The 23,739-nt window shown below is 40.0% G+C and overlaps 1 protein-coding gene across 3 annotated transcripts in view; it reads right to left on the minus strand.

Annotated features, from left to right (window-relative positions):
* Positions 1-23,739, minus strand: part of MCM9 (minichromosome maintenance 9 homologous recombination repair factor) — a 77,045-nt gene that overhangs the window by 19,993 nt on the left and 33,313 nt on the right. For all 3 annotated transcript variants that reach the window (XM_084777313.1, XM_084777312.1, XM_084777314.1), the window contains exon 8: positions 8,609-8,783. In XM_084777313.1, the coding sequence (XP_084633439.1) occupies positions 8,609-8,783 (175 nt within the window). The remainder of the gene's footprint in view (positions 1-8,608; positions 8,784-23,739) is intronic.

A 23,739-nucleotide genomic window follows, 5' to 3' on the forward strand; every position in this document is an offset into this window, starting at 1 on the left:
TTATCAGCTGCTAATTAGCATTGTCCCATGGCAGAATTTTTTTTTTCCTAAGGCGTTTTGCATTTGGCATTTACTTGACATTTTGCATCAGGAAGGTTAGCAGGGTTCTAGTCAGAGGTAATAAATTTCAGTTTCTAAAATCTGTTAACTAAAAATATTGTCCCTGTTAGGACAAATCCAACTTCCTCTCCAACGACTGCCTGACGCAGAGTGAGCAGTGAGCTGTGGTGGAACTGGAGGAGTGGAACCACTGGCCCTCACCACCGAGCAGGTGGCGGAGAACACTGGTGACAGGCCACGCCTAGCTGCTAACTCAAAAGCACCTTGTGATACTGCCACAATGAAAGCAAAAACTACAAAGAATCAAGACATAAATAATATAATCACAGTTTGGAAGTATCTGTAATTTTGGGGGAAGTTGTAGAACCCTCCGCAGAACAGAACGGGGTGTCTAGATATCCCTAGCTCCACATAATGGCATCCTTAGAGCCTCTGACGTCCTATGGAGAAGAAGTCATCAGGCGTCTGTCTGCCTGATGACTTCAGTTAACCAGCACTTGCCTCATGTCACATTCTTGGTGTGTTCTCTCAGTAGTTTTTGTCCTCAATACACGCCTGGGCAGCCCCGTGCTGGACCATGCACCAGTCCATGATACCACAGCCTTTTCTGTGTTAATGCTTCAGAGAAAGAGCTGACTGGATCAGAATGCCTCTAGACCCAAGAGATGCCACCTCATAAACTGCTTCTAACTGGACCTCTCTTGAAGATATCCCTGAAGGGAAGCTCAACCACTAAGGATAATGAGAGAATAAACTGGGGATACATGAACTTTGGGGCTATGGTGACAATGAGGTATACAGCTATTTTACATTTATTTCAACAAACTCTCTACCCCAAATTGTGGTACAGAATAGCAGTTGTATGCACTGGCAGTTAGGATTTCTATCAACTCAACACAACTTAGAGTCATTTGACAAGAAGGAACCTCAGTTGAAAAGATGCCTCCACCAGGTTGGCCTATGGGCATGTCTCTGGAGGATTTTCTTGATTAATGATTGACATGGGAGGGCCCATCCCACTGTGGGTGGTGGCACTCTCAGGCAGGTAGGTGGTCCTGGGCTGCATAAGAAAGCAGACTGAGCAAGCCATGAGGAACAAGTCAGGAAGCAGGATTCCTTCATGGCTTCAGCTCCTGCCTCCTGTTCCTGCTGGGACTCTCCTTTCTGCTGGAGTACAACTGTAAGCTGACAGAACTCCTTTCTTCCCAAGTTGCTTTTGTTCACGGTGCTTTATCACAGTATCAGAAACCTGACTAAGATATATGCCCAAATAACAAATAGTGGAGCTAGAACCTCAGTACGGCCAGGCTAGCTCTGAACTCTCTACTCTTTTATTACAGTAGCTCTGTGTGCCCACTGCACTCTTGTGGTCACTACACAGGGGGCTTTTGAAGTTGGCTTCTGAACTTGCTCTGTTCTACATCTCATTATATAATTAAAACCACATTTTCTGTACACATTCTACAGGAGACCAGTCAACAACTGAGTAAGCTATGGCTCATTTTGTATGTTACTCCATAATTTATTACGCCTTACAGGTGGCACATTAAAGGTTATTTTCTAAGAAGCCTCATGAGATACTTGAATTTCTTACATACATTTTTTTTCTTCCCTAAACTTGAAGACGCTCACAGTCTTGCAGCTAACCTACCCAACTTCCAGGCAGCTGTGGCCACTGGAAAGTCCTTTCTGTCCTGTTTGTAAATATCCTCCTCTAACTTTCCTATCCTTTGATACTGAAAGATGTACAACAGTATTTCCTAACTTAAAAGTTTTAGATTTTAAAATACCTTATTTCTTTAATAAGATGGCGCACACCTTAATCCCAGTACTTGGGAGGTTGAAGCAGGCAGATCTCTGTGAGTTCGAGGACAGCCTGGCCTACAGAGCAAGTTCTAGGATGACCAAGGCTACACTGAGAGACCCTGTCTTGAAAAAAACAAAGCATTTCATATATATATATATATATATATATATATATATATGTATGTATATGTGGTGTTTTGATCAAATTTATCTCATTACCTTTTCTTCCTTCTACACTCCTTTCCAACAAAGTGTTCTACTTTCACAATTTTTAGACTATATTTTATTTTTTGTGAGCTACTGAGTTTTAATTATTGTTGCATGTATGGAGATGGGCTCAGAAGTCTAATAGTATTTCTACATTTGAGCCTTTTAAAGTAATTGTACAATTATTTTTGATTATTTTTTAACTATAGTTCAGAAAAAGTATGGATATGTTAAAATACGTAGCAAAAGTTAATTATATAACATAAACATCAAAAATAATAATTACAAAAAAGTATTAAATTTCCTCATTCCCAAGGAATAAATTATTTTTTAACTTTTATTTTTATTTTATTTTGTTGCTGTTGTTGTTTTTTGTTTTTCAAGACAGGTTTTCCCTGTGTAGCCTTGGTTGTCCTGGCTCTTTTTGTAGACGAGGCTGGTCTCTATCTCAGGAAGATCAGCTGCTTCTGCCTTCCTGAGTGCTGGGATGAAAGGCGTGCGCCACAAGACCTGGCTTGGAACATTTTATATTGATGCTTCTACATTATTCTCCAAATACATTATAGAAAATCAAGGAAAATAAAACAAACCCCATAAGCTGAAGCTAAAACTAAAACTAAGAGAGTGAATAATATAAAGTTCACTGTACATGCAAATAGAAGAGCCAGCTGGAAACCAGTTAGCCTACCTCTACAGCCCACACTGAAGTAACGGATGCTACATGATGGCAGAAAACGCTGCACAGGAGAGGGAGCCAGCTGCAGGCAGTTGAGTTCCTGGGGACACATTCTATGGGCTAATGACTTTGCCCGAGTCCCATCTACAGCCCCTCTCTGCCTCTTGCGTACCATGAGGTCCAAGCTCAGCTCTCTCATGCCTTTTGCCAGGCTGTTCAGCCCCACCACAGGCCAGCGGAGCCCACTGGGCTGGATGGGAGCATCTGCAGCCTCGGAACTAAGTGGGTCTTAAATGGATTTCCTCAGCAATTGCTGCCTTGCCTGTCCAAACTCCTGCAATATGTAACCTTAGCAGAATTCATTGTAAGCACGAAAGACCTTTAAAGAAAGCCTGAATATCATTTTCCTTTACTTATTAATAGAATGATGCTGATACAATGTTATGAAGCTGTTTTGCAGACTCAACTGCATGTAGAATATGGAGAATACTATAAATACCTTCACATGTACACTTAAAATAAATTTGAAGAGTCATTAAGTATTCTCCCACCTAGGCCAAGAGCATATTGGCCAGGCGTCAAAAAAGCACATAACAACGTGAAGGTACTTAGCACATCTAAGCTATACACTTAAAGATGGCTGAGATGGGAAGCTTATGTGGTCATATTTATTCATAAAATAGTATACTTTAGTAGCCATAGCTCCTGTCTACTGATGTATGGCAGGCACTGAGCCAGAGTTGACATAGGCATACTTCAAGTTAAGATGATCTTGGTGTCAGAAGCAACTACACCAACATGGCTGCCTAACCATAACCTCACCAAGGATGTTACCAACAGACATGCTAATATGGAAAGGGAAAAGCTTAGGAGGCCTCAGCCCTTGACTAAGAACTATAGGTAACTAAAGAATGCGGAGAGCGAGGCTGGAGGATGGCTCAGAGCTGAGGAGCACTGGCTGTTCTTCCAGAGAAGCCGGGTTCAACTCCCAGCACCCACCCGGCAGCTCACGACTATCTGCAACTCCACTTCCACAGGCGCCACTGCCTTCTTCTAGCTCCCAGGAGCACCGAATATCCATGGTACAGACATATATGTGGGCAAATACTCATACACATAAAATGTAAGAAAATTAAAATTTTTAAATGTAATGTAACTAAAAAGGAATGCAGAAAGCGGGAGCATATCAATTAGTTATCTAATATCAAAAGTCAGCACTGAAAACATAAATATACAGGTAACATACAGATTAAGCAGATTGTGTTTATGTATTTAGGATGCGTGTGTGTTTGTGTGTGTGTGTGTGTGCGCGCGTGCGCGTGTGTAACAACAATTAATGAAAAGTGAGGCCATGAATTTGGAAGAGTGTTTGCATCTCTGTTTGTGTACAAGAGGGAAATGATATAATTATATTATAGTCACAAAATTATTAAAACAACAACAAAAGAAAGGCACTGACATTCATTTCACAGAGAGTTACAGAGGCCAAAGAAAGACAAGGTCAAAAACATAGTGGACTAAGCTGTCGCTGATGCTAGCTGTCTTTGAGCCAGGAACATTTACTCTCTACAACCACCATTTTGACTTTTCTATAATAAATCTACTATTCAAATGTGCTTTATTTTGAATACAGGCCATTCATTACTGTTGTCCATGCTGAATACTGGCTGCTCCTAAATGACGAGAAAGGCAGTGATTTTGTACAAATTTAAAGAAAAAAAATAAATTGGGAAAAATGTTTGGCCTTTTGGAAGCATCTGCTATTCTTAAATATTTTTTAAATCAAGTCATTTCTCTGCATGGAAAATGTGAGATCTAATAGTTCAAAGTTGAAGAGATCAAGCCCACACTGTATAACTGTTCTGTTTTTAAACTAAATTAAAATTTTTGAGGTATGAGAAGCGTTAAGCCCAATTGAAAATTTCAGGTCAGCATGTACTCTAAACACAGTGTTCAGAATTAAAACCAGTTACCTCTCGGATGCCTGTCAATATGTGTATCCTCCATCTCAGAAAACAGTGGAAAACTTTTAGTGGAAAAGTTCACTAAATTCAGAGAACACAGTAATCCCAGCTCTGTTATCATGATGTGATTATAAATATCTTCACTAAATTGATAAAGAAAAAGAATCCTTTTCAATATGGAGAAATCTAATAAATGAAATATATAATTGCATATGCAATGTTAGAACTAAATCTTTTAAAATGCATGCCAAAGATAAAATAATATAAATGGTTTTAGGATTACAGAACTAGTTATGGGGGTGGGGGAAGAAAAACAACATGAACCCATGACAGTAGGTGAATAGACCCAAGCTAGCTGTGATACCAGAGAACAGTGATCCTGTCATTCCTTGAATTAGTAACTTACAATAATTTTTAGTTTTTAAAAAATTATTATCTTATGTAAATGGGTGTTTTTCTTTCATGTTTGTCTGTGCACCACCTGTGTGCCTGATGCCTTGGAGGCCAGAAAAGGGCTTGGGATCCCCTGGGACTGGAGTTATAGATAGTGTAAGTCACCACACGGGTACTGGGAATGAAACCTGGGTCCTCTGGAAGAGCAGTCAATGCTCTTAATCACTAAGCTATGTCTCTAGTTCCTATAATAATCTTTAAATGAAGTAAATATGTAAATTGCTTTACAAAGTAAAAATTCTTAAATATACAGAAAAGGCCAGAAGGCTAAAATACTGGTTGTGTGTTAAAGCTATTTTTTAAAAGTGTGTTTCTCAGTTTCTTTCTTTCTTTCTTTCTTTCTTTCTTTTTTTTTTTTTTTTTTTTTTTTTTTTGTTTTTCGAGACAGGGTTTCTCTGTGTAGCCTTGGCTGTCCTGGACTCACTTTGTAGACCAGGCTGGCCTCGAACTCACAGTGATCCATCTGCCTCTGCCTCCCGAGTGCTGGGATTATAGGCGTGCGCCACCACGCCCGACTTCAGCTTCTTTCTTAAATAATTGAAATATATTATTTTAACAAGCTTCACAGCATAAGAACTGAGCAGTTATTACTCTATTCTTAACCCTCGAAGCTAATCTGGCTTCCTCCCAGTGTACATCTCAGAGATACTGGCCTTTGTGACTTTCCCTGCTAAGCTCTCTCTTTTGGACTCTCTTGGACTTCTGCTGACTCCCGCTTCCTCCTTTAACTCCTCCTCTCCTGGCTGGCTGCAAATCCAGCCCCATTCTCTTCCTTGCTAAGAGACTGACTGCCAGCTGCTTTATTGGGATATCAGGGGACAACTAGGGAGCAGTTTTTACACATTGAGACAGAAGATTCTCAGAACAAGGGTTGCAACCAGGTGTGTGTGTGTGTGTGTGTGTGCGCGCGAACTCAGCATTTGAATTACACAATAACCTTATGCCTACAGTTGTGGTAAGTGCATCTATTCAAGGAAGTGTTAACCCTGGACAGAAGCCAAGGCAAAGAAGAAGCACATGAGGAGGTTTATCTTTAAACCACAGCACAGGTGTTTTGTGCAGTAACCATTATGACTGTGCCCATGGTGTGGTGCTCTAACGCAGAAGCCCTAGTGAGCAATCTACTAAATTACATACACTGCTCAAGCTGCTGCGTAATACATACTGTGTATCTGGTAGATACTTTACAGAAGAAACAATGAAAAGGTTCTAATCCTCTAAGGTGAGTCCGACTCTTCTCAACAGATAAGAAATCCAATCTAAGATTATTCTCGGTTACAACAGGGCAGCTGCAGTGTCCTGGACACAATAACTTCTTTCACTGTCCTCTTATGTGCTATTTTTCTAGGTGGGTTTATTAACATGGTCACCAGTCAGTAAGAACAAGTGTTCAGAAACCTCAGCAGCAATCTGACCCAGTGATTTGGGGACAAAGATTCGAGTTTCCCTGTTTTTAGTAGTAAGAACTACTGCGGTATAAGGTGCACAAGACTAGCTGGGCGGTGCTGTGCCTGCCTTTAAGTCGGATCGCTGTGAGTTCGAGGCCAGCCTGGTCTGCAAAGCGAGTCCAGGACAGTCAAGGCTACACAGAGAAACCCTGTCTCGAAAAAGCGAAAACAAAACACAACACTAAAACTTCATCCCTTTATGATGTCTCTCTGTAGTCATTTCTCTTCCTTATCCTCTAGCAAACACTGATCTTGCCTTCGTTTTGCCTTTTCTAGAATTTCACATATATGGATGGAATCATGTCATGGCAGCTCTCACTTTGAATAATGTTTTTATTCATGTAGGTTCATGTATTGATTGTATGTTAGTCTGTCCCTGTATGCGGCTAATAGTATTTCACTCTACATAGGTATCACAGTCTGTCCACTGTCTAGTAATGAGCCCAAGTTGATTTCAGTTCAGAGGGATTAGAAATATAGCTGCTGTAAACCATGTTTGTACATGTCCTTTTTTTGCTTATGGATATCAAAGTGTTCTAGCATATTTATTTCATTTATATAAATTTCTTTTAAAATTAACTTTAAGTTAGCATACAAAGTCATGGGTTTCATTGTTTTCAAGCATATGCAATAATTACACTCTGATCTGCCTCCTCCCCTCACTGCCCTGCCATGCCCCTTTCGCTGGCTCACTTCCTTCTGCTGAGCAGTCCTCCCTCTGCTTTCACGCCAACAAGTTTTTCCTTCTCTCCTACTCTGGTAAGAGTTCTTCCTCCATTCCCACCTGAGTAAAAACAAGTGGCATTTGTCATTGAGTCTGGCTTATTTTGCTTACCACAAAAATTTCCAGTTCTATTCATTTTCCTGTAAATGTCATAATTCACTTTTCATTATGGCTAAATAAAACTCCATTGTGTATATGTAGCACATTTTCTTTATTCATTTATCTGTTGATGGACTTCCATTTCCAAGGACTGCGAGTAGTGCAGCAATGAATATGGGTGTGTAAGTATCCTCACTATATGTGGCTCCTTTAAGTACATACCCAAGAAGCATATACCAAGTAGATAGATAGATAGGTAGATGGATAGACAGATAGCTGGGCCCTATGGTTCTCCATAATTATCTTTTTTCAAACTTGTTTGGTAGGTCCAGCTTCTGTGCCTTTCTTTGTAAAACCTAAAATGAGGTTATCAATTCCCGGTTAGAATTTCAACTGCAACGGCATGGAAGAATTTACATCATAACTATATTATCTACTGATGGATGAAATGAAGTGTATCTTTCTAGTCATCTAATGCTTTACAGTTCAGATATATAATTTTAGAAGACAGTCACTAGATTTATCTCTATTGTACTCCACGATTCTTCCAAAATCCCCAATACTTAATATGCTCTGAGCACATACACAATTTTTATGGAAAGAATACGTTGAGCCCTGTGTTGACCAAGGACCACGAATTGCCCCACTAAGCTAAGTTAAGGATAGCCCCCATAAGCCAGGTGCTGAAAGGATTATGGGGTGTGGCCTTGATGAAGCAGGTGTGTCACTGGGGGAGGGCTTTAACGTTTCAAAAGCCCACTCTAGGCCCAGTTTTACTCTCTCTGCCTGCTGCCTGAAGATCAGGACATAAGGTTCTTGGCTATTGCTCCAGCACCATGCCTGCCTGGCACCATGCTCCCTACCATGTCAGAATAACCCTCTGAAACTGTGAGTAAGCCCTCAGTTAAATGCTGCATTGATCATGGTGTCTCTTCACAGATATATAGAAGTAATTAAAACGGTCTTTTATACTTTATTTTTAACAGTTCTTTTTCTCAACAATTTTCACTTTTAATTGCCTTTTCACGTCTATATTCTAGTGAGTGGAATTTTGTACTTGAAGAGCGATACTTGATCATCCCTGAGGGTACCAATAAGGCTCCCATTTTCATTCAATTTATGCCAAATAATCTCTCCACTTTTGTAGGCTTTATAGGGCGGAAATGCTTACCCAGCCTTGGCAACACTTATGGTTTGTTGCTCCATTGCTTCATGGATGCTGGTTCGGTCATGCTCTTTGAGGCTGTTAAACTCGTCAATACAGCAAAGGCCAGCATCTGCAAGCACCAAGGCCCCAGCCTCCAAATTCCATTCTCCTGAGTCTTTTACAGCTGTTACTGTCAGCCCTGAGGAAACAAGGAAGCTATGTTAGCTTTTCTTTTCAAAAGAGGATCTCATACCCATGTAAGGAAAAAACATAGTCTAGGCTCTTATTTGGACTCAAAACAGACGGCACCAGGATGCTAAGTCAGGTCCAGGTGCCAGAGGACGTCAGCAGAGCTTGCATTCTGTAACAATCCAGTGTGTTAGCTTTGCATTCTGTGTCAACTAGAAGCCTCTGAAATCTTCTGAATGTCCTTACAGATGCCCTGACTGATCCTCTAATCTTTTGGGGGCCCAGTGCTATCTCATGCTCTTACTGAGGTGGATGCAATGGCAACAAACAGTAGTTAATAACAGACGGAAATGACAAGAACGTTTCTAGGTACAAGATTGGGGCGGTAACAGCTCTTCATACGTCTTGCTGGATTCTGACTCACCCTTTGACTAGTCAAAAGAGCAAGAGGTCAAAATGACATTGGAGTCAGCTAAACTTGACTTGAATCCTATGTCACTCTAGCTATTAGACTGCAGGCAGGTTTCCTAATATGTATATTGGCCTCAGTTTATTTATCTGTAAAAGGGGATAACAGGGAACAGTGAGTTTGATTTTTTCTTTTTTTCCAAGACAGGGTTTCTTTTGCCTTGGCTATCTTGGACTCGCTGGCCATGAACTCACAGCCATCTGCTTGCCTCTGCCTCCCTAAGTGCTGGGATTAAAGATGTGTGCCAATGTGCCTGGCTAGTGAGTTTAAATTTGCAAACAAAGAAAGTTCCTTAAAAGGAGGATGACACAGGACAAGTACTTACAATGGTCAGTACTAATAAAATGGATGTATTTCTGGCCAGATTGAGCACGTTGGGAAAAGTCAAAGGAGAAGCCATAAGTTGTAAGTATCAAGAACGAAGGAGAGGACATAACTATATACCTTACAATGAAATAAGAAAAAAGAACTACTACGAACAGCTTTATACCGTTAGTGTCACTATACATTACACATTTATACTATTAGTGTCATATATACATTAGTGTCATTATGCAAAGTTTATCTTAATGCATATGCCATGTGCAGTATAAAAATTAATTCAAAACTGTTAAGTATAAAATATAAAACTATAAAAAATAATAGGCAAAAACACAGGAAGAAATGGGAAGTTCTTTTGGTTTCAAGTGCAACATGTCATTACTTCATCTGATGAGTGCAAGGATGGGTAAATTGAAAAATAACCCTCTCTAATTAATCACAGAAATGAGGGCACAGGACAAAACACTGGTTAGAGGTGGAGGCAGGTCGTGTAGATGGGAGAATCACAACCTCCTTGGCTGAATCTGTGTAAAACAAATGTGCAGACAAAGAAAACAAAAACCAACAAAGGAATACAAAGCCCTGATCCATAACTGAGCTTGGCTGGAGGCAGGAAGTGACAAGCTGGTGTTAGAAATCGCAGGTCCCAGTCACAGGGACCACCAGACTTAAGTGATTTTTACCTTTACAAGATATAAATAATCTCACAGTGAAGACAGGCAGAGAGAGAAAAAAAGGACTACTTGAAATATGTAAGATTTGCTGTTCTTAACAAAGCCTGCTCTCAGGAGAAATTATTTCACCAGAGCTTAATCCACCTGGGAGGGGAAATATCTGGTTCCAGCCTCCCTGCCTCATCTCACTGCCCCCAAGGACGTGAAAATGAGAAAAGAAAAATAAGAATGATACAGGCAGAACCACAACCTGGGGGGACAGAGCCTCAACCTGGGGGGACAGAGACACAACCTGGGGGTACAGACACACAACCTGGGGGGACAGACACACAACCTGGAGAGACACAACCTGGGGGGACAGAGACACAACCTGGGGGGATAGACACACAACCTGGAGGGACAGAACAATTATTGGATTTAGACGTCTGTTGGGCAGAGACGTTGAAATTATCAAACAAGATTTAAAAAAAAAAATTATATGATTTGCACGCAAGGGCTTTAATACAAGTGAACAAACAAATGGCGATGCAGAGCAATATAAATGTAAGAAACAATAAAGCAACATTATTATAAGCACTGCCCATTAAGCAGTATAGTGTTATGTGAAGATGTAGTATTCATGCAAAACCTAGGGCAAGCATATTTCTAAACAACATGGTTCAATGACAAAATCTCAGGAGAAATTAAAAGTCATCTAAACGATGGAAATGGAAGCACAGCTTATGAAACACTGCAACAGCAGCTCTAAGAGGGACACTTAAGATACTGATCATGGTTAGGAGGGAAAATAACTTAAGCTTCCATCTTAGAAAAACAGAAAGGGAGCTAAGCTATATCCAAAGTAAGCACAAGAAAAAAATGAGTGCAGAAATCAGTACATGAAACCAAAAGAGAAAAATCAAAACCAAAACCTGGTTCTTAGGAAAAAAAAACCAATCAATGATATTGTTAAACCTCTATTCAGAATAATTAAGAAGGGAAGAAGACTAAAAAAATACCAAAAATATAAGAGGGGCAAAGTATCATATGGCCATAAAAGAACAATAAGGACAAATGGTTTATACACACTTATAGCTAGACACTAGCCCACGGGGCATGTCCCATGAAAGTCTTCACTTACCAGGAAAGTGGGACAGAGGGGAGGACATCCTATTGGGACTTTAGGTGAGAGAAGCATGGGAGAATGGGGAAGTGGAAGGATCCAGAGGGTCCTAGAAACTTACAAAAGAACATTATGACAGGCGGATCTAGGCCCAGGGGTCCCGCTCAAACTATGGCACGAGCCAAGTAAACTTCAAACCCCTACCCAGATCTAGCCAATGGACAGGACATTCTCCACAGCTGAGTGGAAAGTGGGGACTCTCCACTTTCACACAAACTCTAACGCCCCATTTTTGACCACGTCCCCTAGGCGGGGAGGCCTGGTGGCACTCAGAGGAAGGATAGCAGGCTACCAAGAAGAGACTTGATACCCTATGAGCATATACAGGGGGAGGAGGTCCCCTTCAGTCACAGTCATAGGGGAGGGGAGTAGGGGGGAAGCAGGAGGAAGGGAGGAATGGGAGGATACAAGGGATGGGCTAACAATTGAGATGCACTATGAATAAATTAATAAAATATTTTTAAAAATAACAATAAGGAAGGAACACAGGCAATTCTATGCTCATAGATTTGATAACCTAAATGAAACAAACCAATTCCTTTAAAATGTTAATGAATAAAAATAGTCTGGATGACAAATACCTTTTTTTATATTGATAATTAACAGTAGTCCTAAACAAAACACTCTAGGATCAAATGGCCATCTTACTAAACAATGAAGCAATTGTATTGATCCTCTACCATCCTTCCCTAAAGAAGAAGGCAGAAAGAATGCTGCCTAACCAATGCTAAGAGGTGGAGGCCAGCCTTATTTCCTATAAAAATCAGACAAAGCCATACAGGAAAGGTACAGGTTATCACCTCTTATGAGTAAAGATGCCAAAAGCCTCAACAAAATATTGGCACACAAAATCAGTGTTCAAAAGTAATTTTATATCACCACAAGGAGAGATTTATCTCATGTATGCAAGGATGATTAACATCCAAAAAACAGTTGATATATCAGTCACATCAACAGTTCACTGAAGAAATAAAAATCACATGAGCATAGCAATAGATACATAAAAAACAGTGCTCAAATCCAACAGCCATTCATGATTTAAACAAACATGCAACAACAATATCTCCTGGAAAACTTGAAATAGGAAGAAATGCCTTAGCTTGATAAAGAACATCTTAAAAAACAAACAAACATGGTGACAAATATGGGTCCAATAGCATTTTTCTACATGTAGACATCCAGTGGGACCAGCACCATTTGTTGAAGATGCTATCCTTTTTCCATTGAATAGATTTGGCTTCTTTGTCAAAGATCAAGTGACCGTATGTGTGCGGATTCATTTCTGGGTCTTTGATTTGATTCCATTGATCAAACAGCCTATTGCTGTGCCAGTACCATGCTGTTTTAATTACTGTGGCTCTATAGTATAGCTTAAGATTGGGTATGGAGATTCCTCCGGAGGATCTTTTATTGTATAGGATTGTTTTTGCTACTCTGGGTTTTTTGTTTTTCCATATGAAAGGGAGAATAGATTTTTCAATGTCTTCAAAATATTGTGTAGGTATTTTGATAGGGATTGCATTGAATCTGTAAATTGCTTTTGGTAAGATGGTCATTTTTACTATGTTAATTCTCCTGATCCATGAACAAGGGAGATCCCTCCATCTTCTGATGTCATGTTCAATCTCTTTCTTCAGAGATTTAAAGCTTTTTTCAAATAAGTCCTTCCCTTGCTTGGTTAGAGTTACTCATATTGCTCGTGGCTATCGTGAAGGGTGTAGTTTTCCTAATTTCTTCCTCTGCATGTTTGTCGTTTGTATATAGGAAGGCCACTGACTTTTTTGAGTTAATTTTGTATCCAGCCAACTTGCTAAAGGTGTTTATCAGTTGTAGGAGTTCTCTGGTGGAATTTTGGGGGTCACTTATGTACACTATCATATCATCTGTAAATAGGGATAATTTGACTTCCTCCTTTCCCATTTTGGATCCCCTTGATCTCCTTTTGATGTCTTATTGCTCTGGCTAGAACTTCAAGAACTATATTGAAGAGATATGGAGAAAGTGGGCAGCCTTGTCTGCTCTGTGAGTTCAAAGCTAGCCTGGTTTACAGTTAGTGCAGGATGGCCAGGGCTACATAGAGAAACCCTGTCCAGAAAAACAAACAAACAAACAAAACCCAAACCAAACTAAGCCAAAATAAAAAACAACAACAAAATACCCAAGCTTTTACCATACAAACCAGCAATGTCACATGCTGGTATTTACCTAAAGGACGTAAAAACTATATTCATGAAAAGCTGGCTCCCAATTGCTTATGGAAGATGTATTTAGAATTGCTGGAACTTGGAAGCTATCAACTTGTCCTTCAGAGGCGACCGTAAACTATACTATATCAGACCGTGGAACAGCAGCATTACTTGAACCTCAAGCAATGAGGACACATGCAGGAAATGTAACTGCATCCTGTTAGGGAAAGAAGCTGAAAAAGCGTACAAACTGTATGGTTCTAACTACATCAGACTCTTGAAAAACTCTGGAAAGAGTAAAAAGATCAGTGGTTGTCAAAGTTAGATGAAGGGAGGAATGAACAGGCAGAGCACAGAGCAGGGGGAGTAAAGCTCTTCTGTGTAAGATAATAATGGCGAGACCCACACATCTGTTAAGTCCTAGAACATACAGTGAGAGTGAACTGTAGTAACAAGAATGGACCTAGCTGGTAACAGTGTGCAACACAGGTTAGGACCAGGACGCTGATGTGCGTGGACTACATGCGCATGGGCAGGTGGGTGGAAATAGTTATGCTGGGACTGTATTTTCTGTTCAATCCTGTTGAATTCCTCATGCCACTCTAAAAATAAAAAGGAACATTTGTAACTATGAGTTGGGTAAAGATTTAATACTATGACATGTAAAGAAAAATGATAGATTAATCTTCATGGACAATAAAATAGTGGGCTGGAGAGATGGCTCAGTGCTTACGGGCACTAGCAGATCTTTCAGAGGATGCAGGTTCGATTCTCAGCACCCACATGTCAGGTCACCATCATCCATAACTCCAGTTCCAGGGGATATGATGCTCTGTTCTGGCCTTTGCAGGTGTCAGACATCCATGTGTTGCACAGACACACATGAAGCCAAAACACATATACACAAATGTAAAAACTCAGAGTAAGAATATATGTTCTTCTAAAGACAATGTTAAGAGCAGGGGAGTGACCCTGACTTCTCAGTGGAGAGTCTTAAAAGCCAGAAGGGCCCAGGCAGATACGCTGCAGTCTCTAAAAGACCATGGATGCCAGCCTAGATACTATATCCAGCAAAAATTTCAGTCACCACAGATGGGGAAAATAAGATATTGCATGATAAAGCCAAATTTAAACAAGATTTATCTACAACTCCGGGTCTACAGAAGGTGGTAGAAGAAAAATTCCAACCTAAAGAGGTTAACAAGTACTATGAAAACACAGGGAATAATAAATCTTAAACCAACACAATAAAAAGAAGGGAAACACACACACACACACACACACACACACACACACACACACACACGAGATAGGTAAGGACACTACATATTAATCAAAGGAAAAATTCACCAAAATGACATTTCAAATCTTAACCTCTCTGCCCCAAATACAAGGGCACCCAAACTTGGGAAAGAAACACTACTACAGCTTATACCACATACTGATCTTCACACAGTAACAGTGGTAGACTTCAATACCCTATTCTCATCAATGGACAAGCCATCCAGACATAAAGTAAACAGAGAAATACTGGAGCTAATAGATGTTATAAACCAGATGGACCTAACATATTTACAGAATGTTTCACCCAATTACAAAAGAATATACCTTCTCTGCACCTCATGGAACTTTCTCTAAAACTGACCACATATCAGATACAAAGCAAGCCTCAAGAGACACAAAAAACCTGAAATACTCCCCTACCTCTTATCAGATTGCCATGGATTAAAGCTGGACTTCAACAGAAACAACAGTAAGCCTATAAACTAATGGAAACTGAACAACTCTCTACTGAATGAAAAAATGGGTCAAGACAGAAATAAATTAAGAAAGAAATTAAAGACTTTCTAGAATTCAATGAAAATGATTATACAACATACCCAAACTTATAAGCCACCATAAAAGCATTGCTAAGAGGAAAGTTCACTAAATGCCCACACTTAAAAAACGCAACAACAAACCTGCAGAGCTCTCATACTAGAAACTTCACAGCACATCTGAAGGCTCTAGAACAAAAATATTCAAACCAACTGAAATAAAAAAGAAAACGATCATCTTATTAGATGCAGAAAAGGCTTGTGACAAAATTAACAGCACTTCATGATAAAAGTCCTGGAGAGATTAGTGATACAAGTGACATATCTAAATATAATAAAGATAGTTTACACAGGCCCATAGCCAACATCAAAGTAAATGGAGAGAAACTCAAAGCATTTCCCCTAAAATTAGGGATAATACAAGGTTATCCACTCCCTTCATACCTATTCAGTATAGTACTTGAGCTTTTAGCTAGAGCGGTAAGACAACTGAAGATCAAGGGGCTACCAACTGGAAAGAAGTCAACGTATCTTTATTTGCAGATGATGTGATAGTATACATAGTGATCCCCCTATACAAAAAATTCACTGGGAAACGCCTACAGCTGATAAACATTTTCATCAAAGTAGCTGGATATAAAATTAACTCACAACATCAGTAGCCCTCTAATATACAAGTGACAAGCAACTACAAATGTAAAATACAAAATAAATTTCTTTTGAAATTTTAATATATCACCTGAGAAGGAAATGAAGGAAACAACACCTTTAAAACAGGCGTCAAATGGGCTGGAGAGATGGCTCAGCTGTTAAAGGCTGGGTTCACAACCCAAAATAGCCTCAAATAATATAAAATATCTTAAAGTAGCTCTAACAAAGCAAGTGAAAGACTTGTATGATTAAAATCTTCAAGTCTTTGAAGAAACAAATTGAAGAAGATATCCAGAAAATGCAAAGATTTTCTATCTCATGGATCAATAGAATTAATAGTGAAGATGGCCATTCTACAAAAGCATTCTACAGATCCAATGCAATACTCATCAAAACGCTAACACAATTCTTCACAGAAGTTGAAAAGACAATATTCAACTTCATATGGAGATACACACACACACAGACACACACACAGAGACACAGACACACACACACACACACACACACACACACACACACACACACACACACACGATAGCTAAAACAATCCTGAATAATAAAAGGACTGCTGCAGCTATCACCATCCCAAATTTCAAGCTGTACACAAAGGTACTATACTAAAGACAGCACAGTACTGGCATTCAAATAGACACATTGGTCAATCAATGGTATACAGTAGAAAATCCAGGCAGAATTTCACACCTAATTTTCACAAAGGAGCCAAAAATATACACTGTTGAAAAGACAGCATCTTCAACAAATGGTGCTGGTTATACTAGACAGCTTCATGTAGAAGAATATAAGTGGATCTGTATCTATCACTTGCACAAAATCCAAGTCCAAACAGATCAAGGACCTCAAAATATGACTAAAAGACAAGGTGAGGAATAGCTTTGAACTCACTGGCACAAGAAATGACGTTCTGAACAGGTCACCAACAGCAAAGGCATTAGTATCAACAATCAGTATGTGTGACTTTGTGGAATTAAAACACTTCTGTAGAGTAAAGGACACCATGATTAGAGAAATCTCTACCAAGTATTGAGGGTCTATATCTAGAACATACACAGAACCAAAAAATCCTCAAGAAAATAAAAATTTGGGTCTAGAATTAAATTGTTTTCTCCAAAGATGAAACATGAATGGCCGAGAAACACCTTTTAAAATGTTCAACAACCTTAGCCACCAGAAAAATGCAAATCAAAACTACTTTGAGATTTCATTTTACAGCAGTCAGAATGGCCAAGATGAATAAAACAAATGACAGCACAGGCTGGCAGCAAGTTTTTGAAAGGGGAACATTGCTAGTGGACGTGCTGTGGAAGGTCTAACACTGTTATTCTGCCAAATGAATATCATAATAAGATGACCTCTGATACCATACTGCTAGTGCATCGCTCAGTCCTCATCAGAGAAGCTTCTTCCTGCAGTAGATGATAACTAACGAGAGGCCCACAACTGGACAGCGCGCAGAGACTTGGGAGCACCCCGTCTTTGTTACACTTCTCCCCTCAAGGCTTTGGGATCTATGTGGAAGAGGAGGCAGAAAGACTGTAGGAACCAGAGGCAGTAGATGACTTCAAGGGAATAATATCCTCTAGACGTAACAGGATTGATGCATATATAAACCCACAGGGGCTGTGACAACACACAGAAGCCCTGCACAGGCTTAACCCACACAACATTCTAGCACTGAGAAAGGAAGTAGATTCTAAAGTCCCACTCCTCAGCAAGAAGCTATTTGCAATATATACGTGCTGGCAAATGGAAAATCAACTTTCTCCCAGGGATGTCACTGGGTCTAGGAACCACCCTCCAGGGCAGCCCTATGCTCAGGAGTGGTTGGCCAACACACACTGGAGTCCATGTTTTTAGGGTATTTTTTGTTTCATTTCCATATTTTTGCTCTTGTTGTTTTGTTGTTTTTTTGTTTGTTTTTTAGTTTTGTGTTTGAGAGAGTGGGAGGAGGCAGGGGAGAGCAAGAGCACAGGAAGCTGTGTAGGTAGTGAGGTAGGAAAGCTCTGGAAGGAGGTGGGGGATGGCAAAATAGGACCTAAACATATTATATGAAAAAATTCAAATTAAGTAAGAAATGGTAAGGGCAGACACTCTCCTTGTATCATTCAAATTCAGAAAATATTATAGCCTCAAAAAAACAGGAATGAATCCATTAAGACAGGACAGACCTTAAGACTGCAAAGTCTAAAAGGATTGCTGGAGAAGTCAGAAGGCATGGGACAGAGGAAGATACCGGCGTTTGCTGACTGAAGGCAATGTTGTTACAACGGTAATACTCCTCAGAGGTGGTGCTGCAGAGATGACTCCGGGGTTAGAGTACACAATGTTTTTTAGAAGGATCTGAGTTTACCTCTGGCAACCACATCAGGCAGCTTACAACCACTTGCAACTTCAGTTCCAGCAAACTCGACACCTCTGGCCCCTGTGGGTGTCTGTTCCCACATGTACAAAACCACACAGATAAACATACATAATCTAATTTTTTTTTAATTTTAAAAAATTGTTTGTTTAACTCAATCTTTATCTATATTGAAAGTGGCTTCTGTACACTATTGTCAATATATACTTAAAATCCATGTGGAAATTTAAGAATCCCAAATAGTTAATCTTGAAAATTAGAGGACAAGTTGAAAGACTCACATTTCCTCACTTGAAGACTGCCTGGAGGTTACAGGAATCAGTGCAATGTGGCAACGAGTGGGCAGTGAACTATCCCTAAAGGAACCTTTACATTTATAGCAAGACTGTTTTTTTATAAGAAAGTCTAAACTAATGGGGCTAAAGAGACACCTCTATGTTTAAGAGTGCTCGCTGGTTTTCCAGAACAGCTGAGTTTGGCTCCGCCATCAACACGAGGCGCCTCACAACTGCCTGCAGTTCCAGCTGCAGAGCATCTGGAAGCCTTCTCTGCCCTCCATGTGCACACACATGACACATACTCACAAATGAAAATCTTAAAAGAAAAAAATATTCTAAGCCAACTGACTAGGGAAAAGTTTTCAACAGATGCTCCTGAATACTGGACACTCCCTTGCAAAACATATGATTTTGGATTCCATGCTTCATATTATATACAAAAATCATTCAAACTGAAATCAGAGACGAAATTGTAAAGTGCTAGAAATACAATACATCACAAGTAAAGGGACTCTGGCCAGCTCAGGCATGACAGACATGGCTCTGCAGGCCTTGTCCTTTTCCTGCATTTTCTCCGCCTTGCTGAAGACCCTTAGACTATACGCCTAAAGCTAGCCCCCAAGAGCTAGCCCCTTATTTGGCCACTTTCTCCTCCTGAGGCTGACTACAAAGGCCCAACTACCAAAACCCCCTTTTGCTCACATAATTAATATGCCCAATTAAAACTAAACACCTCATTGTAACATTTCCTTTGACTTTTGTAAATTTCCTATGTGCTATGTCTGTCTCCTCTCTATCCAGAGGCAGTTCCTCATGGCAAATATCCCTTGTCACTTTTCCTTCTCCCTTTGTCCTCTTCCTCCTGTCATTGTCTCTTATTCCCCGCCCTTTGTCCCTCTGAAGCAAATGCATCTTCTGTGCTGAGAACTTGGTCCTGGGGTGTTCTGAGTGGATACTGTTCCTTACAACAAGTAGGAAATAAAACAAAACAAAATTCTATTGTAAATTTTTCACCTTGGGCTAGGTAATGGTTTTGAGAAATTACAAACACAAGCCAAAAAAATAAATAAATAAAATTAGATAAAACAGTTTACACACACACACACACACACACACACACACACACACACAAACACACACACACACTTTTTATTCTGGAAAAGATATCAACAACAAAAAATCCTACAGAAATTAATCAAATCCATGCACTGAGAAGACTTGACTTGGATTATGTAAAGTGCATAGCTCCAAACTAAAGACAATAAACGAGCCAACTAAAAATGGGAAAAGTTCTGAAGATGGCCTCCCCACAAGATAAACAAATGTCCAACATGTAAATGGAAGTTACCAGCTTTAGCTGCTGCAGAAATACATCCCAATGAACAGACTTTATGTATCACCATGCTATAATCAAAACCATATTTTAGAATTTTTATAATTAATGAGAGTTCTACCTGCATGTATGCTGTGCACCACACTTGTGCCTGCTGTTTATGGAGGCCTGAGAAGAGTTCAGTTGTACTCCTGGGACTGGAGTTATAGAGGGTTGTGAGCTGTCATGAGGAAGCTGGGAACTGAACTTAGGCCTCTGGAAGAGCAGTCAGCACTCCTAACTGCTGAGCCTTCTCTCCAGACCCCTCAAAAAACACAAGATAACAAGTGTAGATGTAATGAGAAATTGGGACACTCGTGTCTAATAGGACTGAAAAATGGTGCAGTTATTTTTAGAAACAATCTGGTGGCTCCTCAAAAGAAATTACTATACATCCCTAAGAGTAAATGTAAAGAAGTGAAAACAGACATATGTAAAAACTCTGCATACAAATATTACTAGCAATATTATAAATAATATACAAAAGCAGAAGCAACTCAAATGTTATCTACTGACAATGGATATCCATAAAGTACAACATTATTGGGTAGCAAAAGCAAATTAAGTATGAATAAATGCTATCCCATGGATGAAAATATCAAAGACATGTTTGAAAGATGTTGGTCATAATAGACAAGTCTATAAAATGCAATACTGGGAGTGATAGTTGAAGACCTTAAAGTATATATTCACATATAGTGCATGCACACACAGAGATATGTAAACATTTTTTAAGACAGGGCTTACGGTGCAGCCTTGGTCTGCCCTGAACTGTCTATGTAGACCTGGGTGGCATTGGACTCCCTTCTGCCCCGCTGTTTTTGCTATTTTGTATCAAGATGTTACTTTGTAGCCCAGGCTACACTTGAGCTAGCGGTTATCTGTCTCAGCCTTCTGACTGTGGGGATTACAGGTGTAAAGTATCGTGGAAGGCCTAAAAGCACCTGCTGGAGAGGATGAAGTACTCTAAAATTGTGGTGATGAAAGCATGATGCTGAATATCCTTAAAAAGCTATTGAATTAGACATGTCAATGAGAGAATGCACTACAATTTATATTTCAGTTAAGCTATACATAATATAAAATGCTGTGTACTCATACCTAAGGGGCAGCCTCTGCCAATTAATTACTCATTAGTTCATTTGTGAAATCTGTATCCTTCATAACCTTCCTAGCTTCCATCTCTAAAGGGCCACAAACATGCATAAGCCTTACAAAGCCTACTTGCTTTAGTCTCTGGCAAATGTGACTCCATTTAATGTCATTTGTCTCTATAGCAACCAATTAGAAAAAGCTGCTTTGGTTAGCAGTGACTTTGTACAAGCAGTGGTCTAGCCCAGAGATGTTTTAAAGATCTGATTCTCTATTCACCACGTCCCCACAGCACTCCAGTATAAGGTAAAGAGGAAAACTGTGAGGTGTTGGAGAGGTAAAGAAATATAATGGAAGAAGACATGCTGTAAGCAAGACTGAGTTCAAGGGGTTAGAAGGACCTGATTTAAAAGAGGATGAAGAAATTAGAAATAAACTGGGTGGTGGTGTCCCACACCCTTAATCCCAGCACTATGGAGGCAGAGGCAGGCGGATCTCTGTGAGTTCAAGGCCAGCCTGGTCTACAGAATGAGTTCCAGGACAGCCAAGGCTACACAGAGGAACCCTATCTCAAAAAACCAAAAAAGAACTTAGAAGAAACAGAACAAATTTTAGACAACTCCACTAATACACTGGTTAAAGCAATGTAGTAACAATGAAACAAATTTCAACATTCACCAAACAATGCTGTTTTACAAAGCAGAATCCTTTAATTTGTAGCTATCTAAGGGTTTTCACAGTGGTTCAACTACAAACAGGTATCAGAGCTATATAGGAGGAATCTTTAAGAAGTTTTGAACGGACTTGTAGATAGCCATAGTATCAAATTGTAAAACATTTATTAATGCTATGGAGCACATAATGAGAAAAAGGTACACTCTATTTAAAACATGGAAACATTATGACATTCAAAGGGCTGGCAAGAGGGCTCACTGGGCAAAGGGCTGGGCATGCAAGCCTGACCACCTAGAACTGATCCCCAGAAGCCAGGCTGAAAGGAGAGAGAGCCGGTTCTGGTTGTCCTTTTACCTCCCATATATGTACCATGTTGTATGAACACACACATATCCTCCCCCCCTCAAAAAAAAAAAAAAGAAAAGAAAAGAAAAAGAAAAAGAAAAAAAGATAATTACCTTTAAGTCAAACCCAAGAAAAAGCAGGAAATGGGCTTCCTACTTTGGCATCAACTCTAAAATAGATGAGGACGCAGGGTATGAAGTGTGGCTCTACCCTCCCCCACTTTCCAGGCTGTCTTTTCAAAATAGGCTCGCTGACTGAAAGACCTCCATTGGGAGAGTCTCTCAGTTTGGCCGGAACATGCCCAGTCCCCAGCACCCACCTTGGCCATCGCATTTACAGACTTTTGTTCTTTAGGGATTCATTAATGAAGTCATTAACACAATGCCAGCCTGCTTAGCCCCCTCCCTTCCCCTTAATTTTATGTCTTTATTTTTCTGCACATAAAGAGCACTTTATATTTTACCCGCTGTGGTGAAGACAGGGGTAAGTATGACAGCACTTATCGTAGTCGGCTCCTAAGTAGCAGCCCTTAGCTGCTGTCCTGGTTACCCTCCTAACCATTTTCTAGGGTACTGGGTTGCTCACAGTGTCTGCTGTTTAAACACTCTTTACAAGAGTAAAGAATATTTCTTTTGCTCATTTTAATGTCACTGATTAAAACAGAACCTAAATCTCTCTCTTTCATCGTACTTTTTGATCACACAAGCTACCTTCGCTACTGGGCCATAAGGACTTTATCTGCTTTCTCTATTTTATCTTTATGTTAGAGCTCAGCACAGACATTTAACATAGTAAATGCTCTCTGTATAAATGCAATAAATTAAAACCATTGAGATTTGTTAGAAATATCTGAAAACTCAGCAAATCTGCATATTCTACATTTTTACATGGAAATGGTGTTTAAAACTAAATTTTGTCACTAAACTTTGCCATGGTCACTGTAAGAACATGGAGCCTTTAAGCTAACAAAGACCACAGCTCCGTAGGCCTGGCTGGGATACAACTTGCTTATCATGTGTGAGGACCTGGACTCAGTTTGTAGCACTGCAAAACAACAGCAGAAACAAACCAGCAAGCAGAAGCCACACTTACACGAGCTTTAGTGCAAATAACGTTCAAAGACAACACAGTGATTGTGTAAAATAAGACAAAAAAGATGCAACAGAAGCAAGGTTCAGGGTCTGCAATATGGCCCAGCAAGAAAAGCCTCTCCACATGCCTGAGCTCCGCCCCCCGAACCCACACACACGGCCTCAAGAAGCTACTACACAAACCCGTCCTTGGAGCTTCATGCATGTGGGTGCTCCCCCACCAGGATAGTGTCCCCTTTTTTTTTCACTTAAATTTTTATTTTTATTTAAGTAATTTATTCAGATTACATTCAGATGGTCCCCTCACTTGTATCTTCCTCTCTCTCCCTCTTTCATCCTATCCCCCTCCCCTAGGTCTGTGGCAGAAGGGGACCTTGTCCCCCACTATAAGATCACAGCCTATCTGATCTCTTCCTGGTAACCTGCTTACTCTTCCTCCAAGTGTCACCAAGT

This window comes from Acomys minous (assembly GCF_964271855.1).
Source record: "Acomys minous genome assembly, chromosome: 3".
Lineage (NCBI taxonomy): Eukaryota > Metazoa > Chordata > Mammalia > Rodentia > Muridae > Acomys > Acomys minous.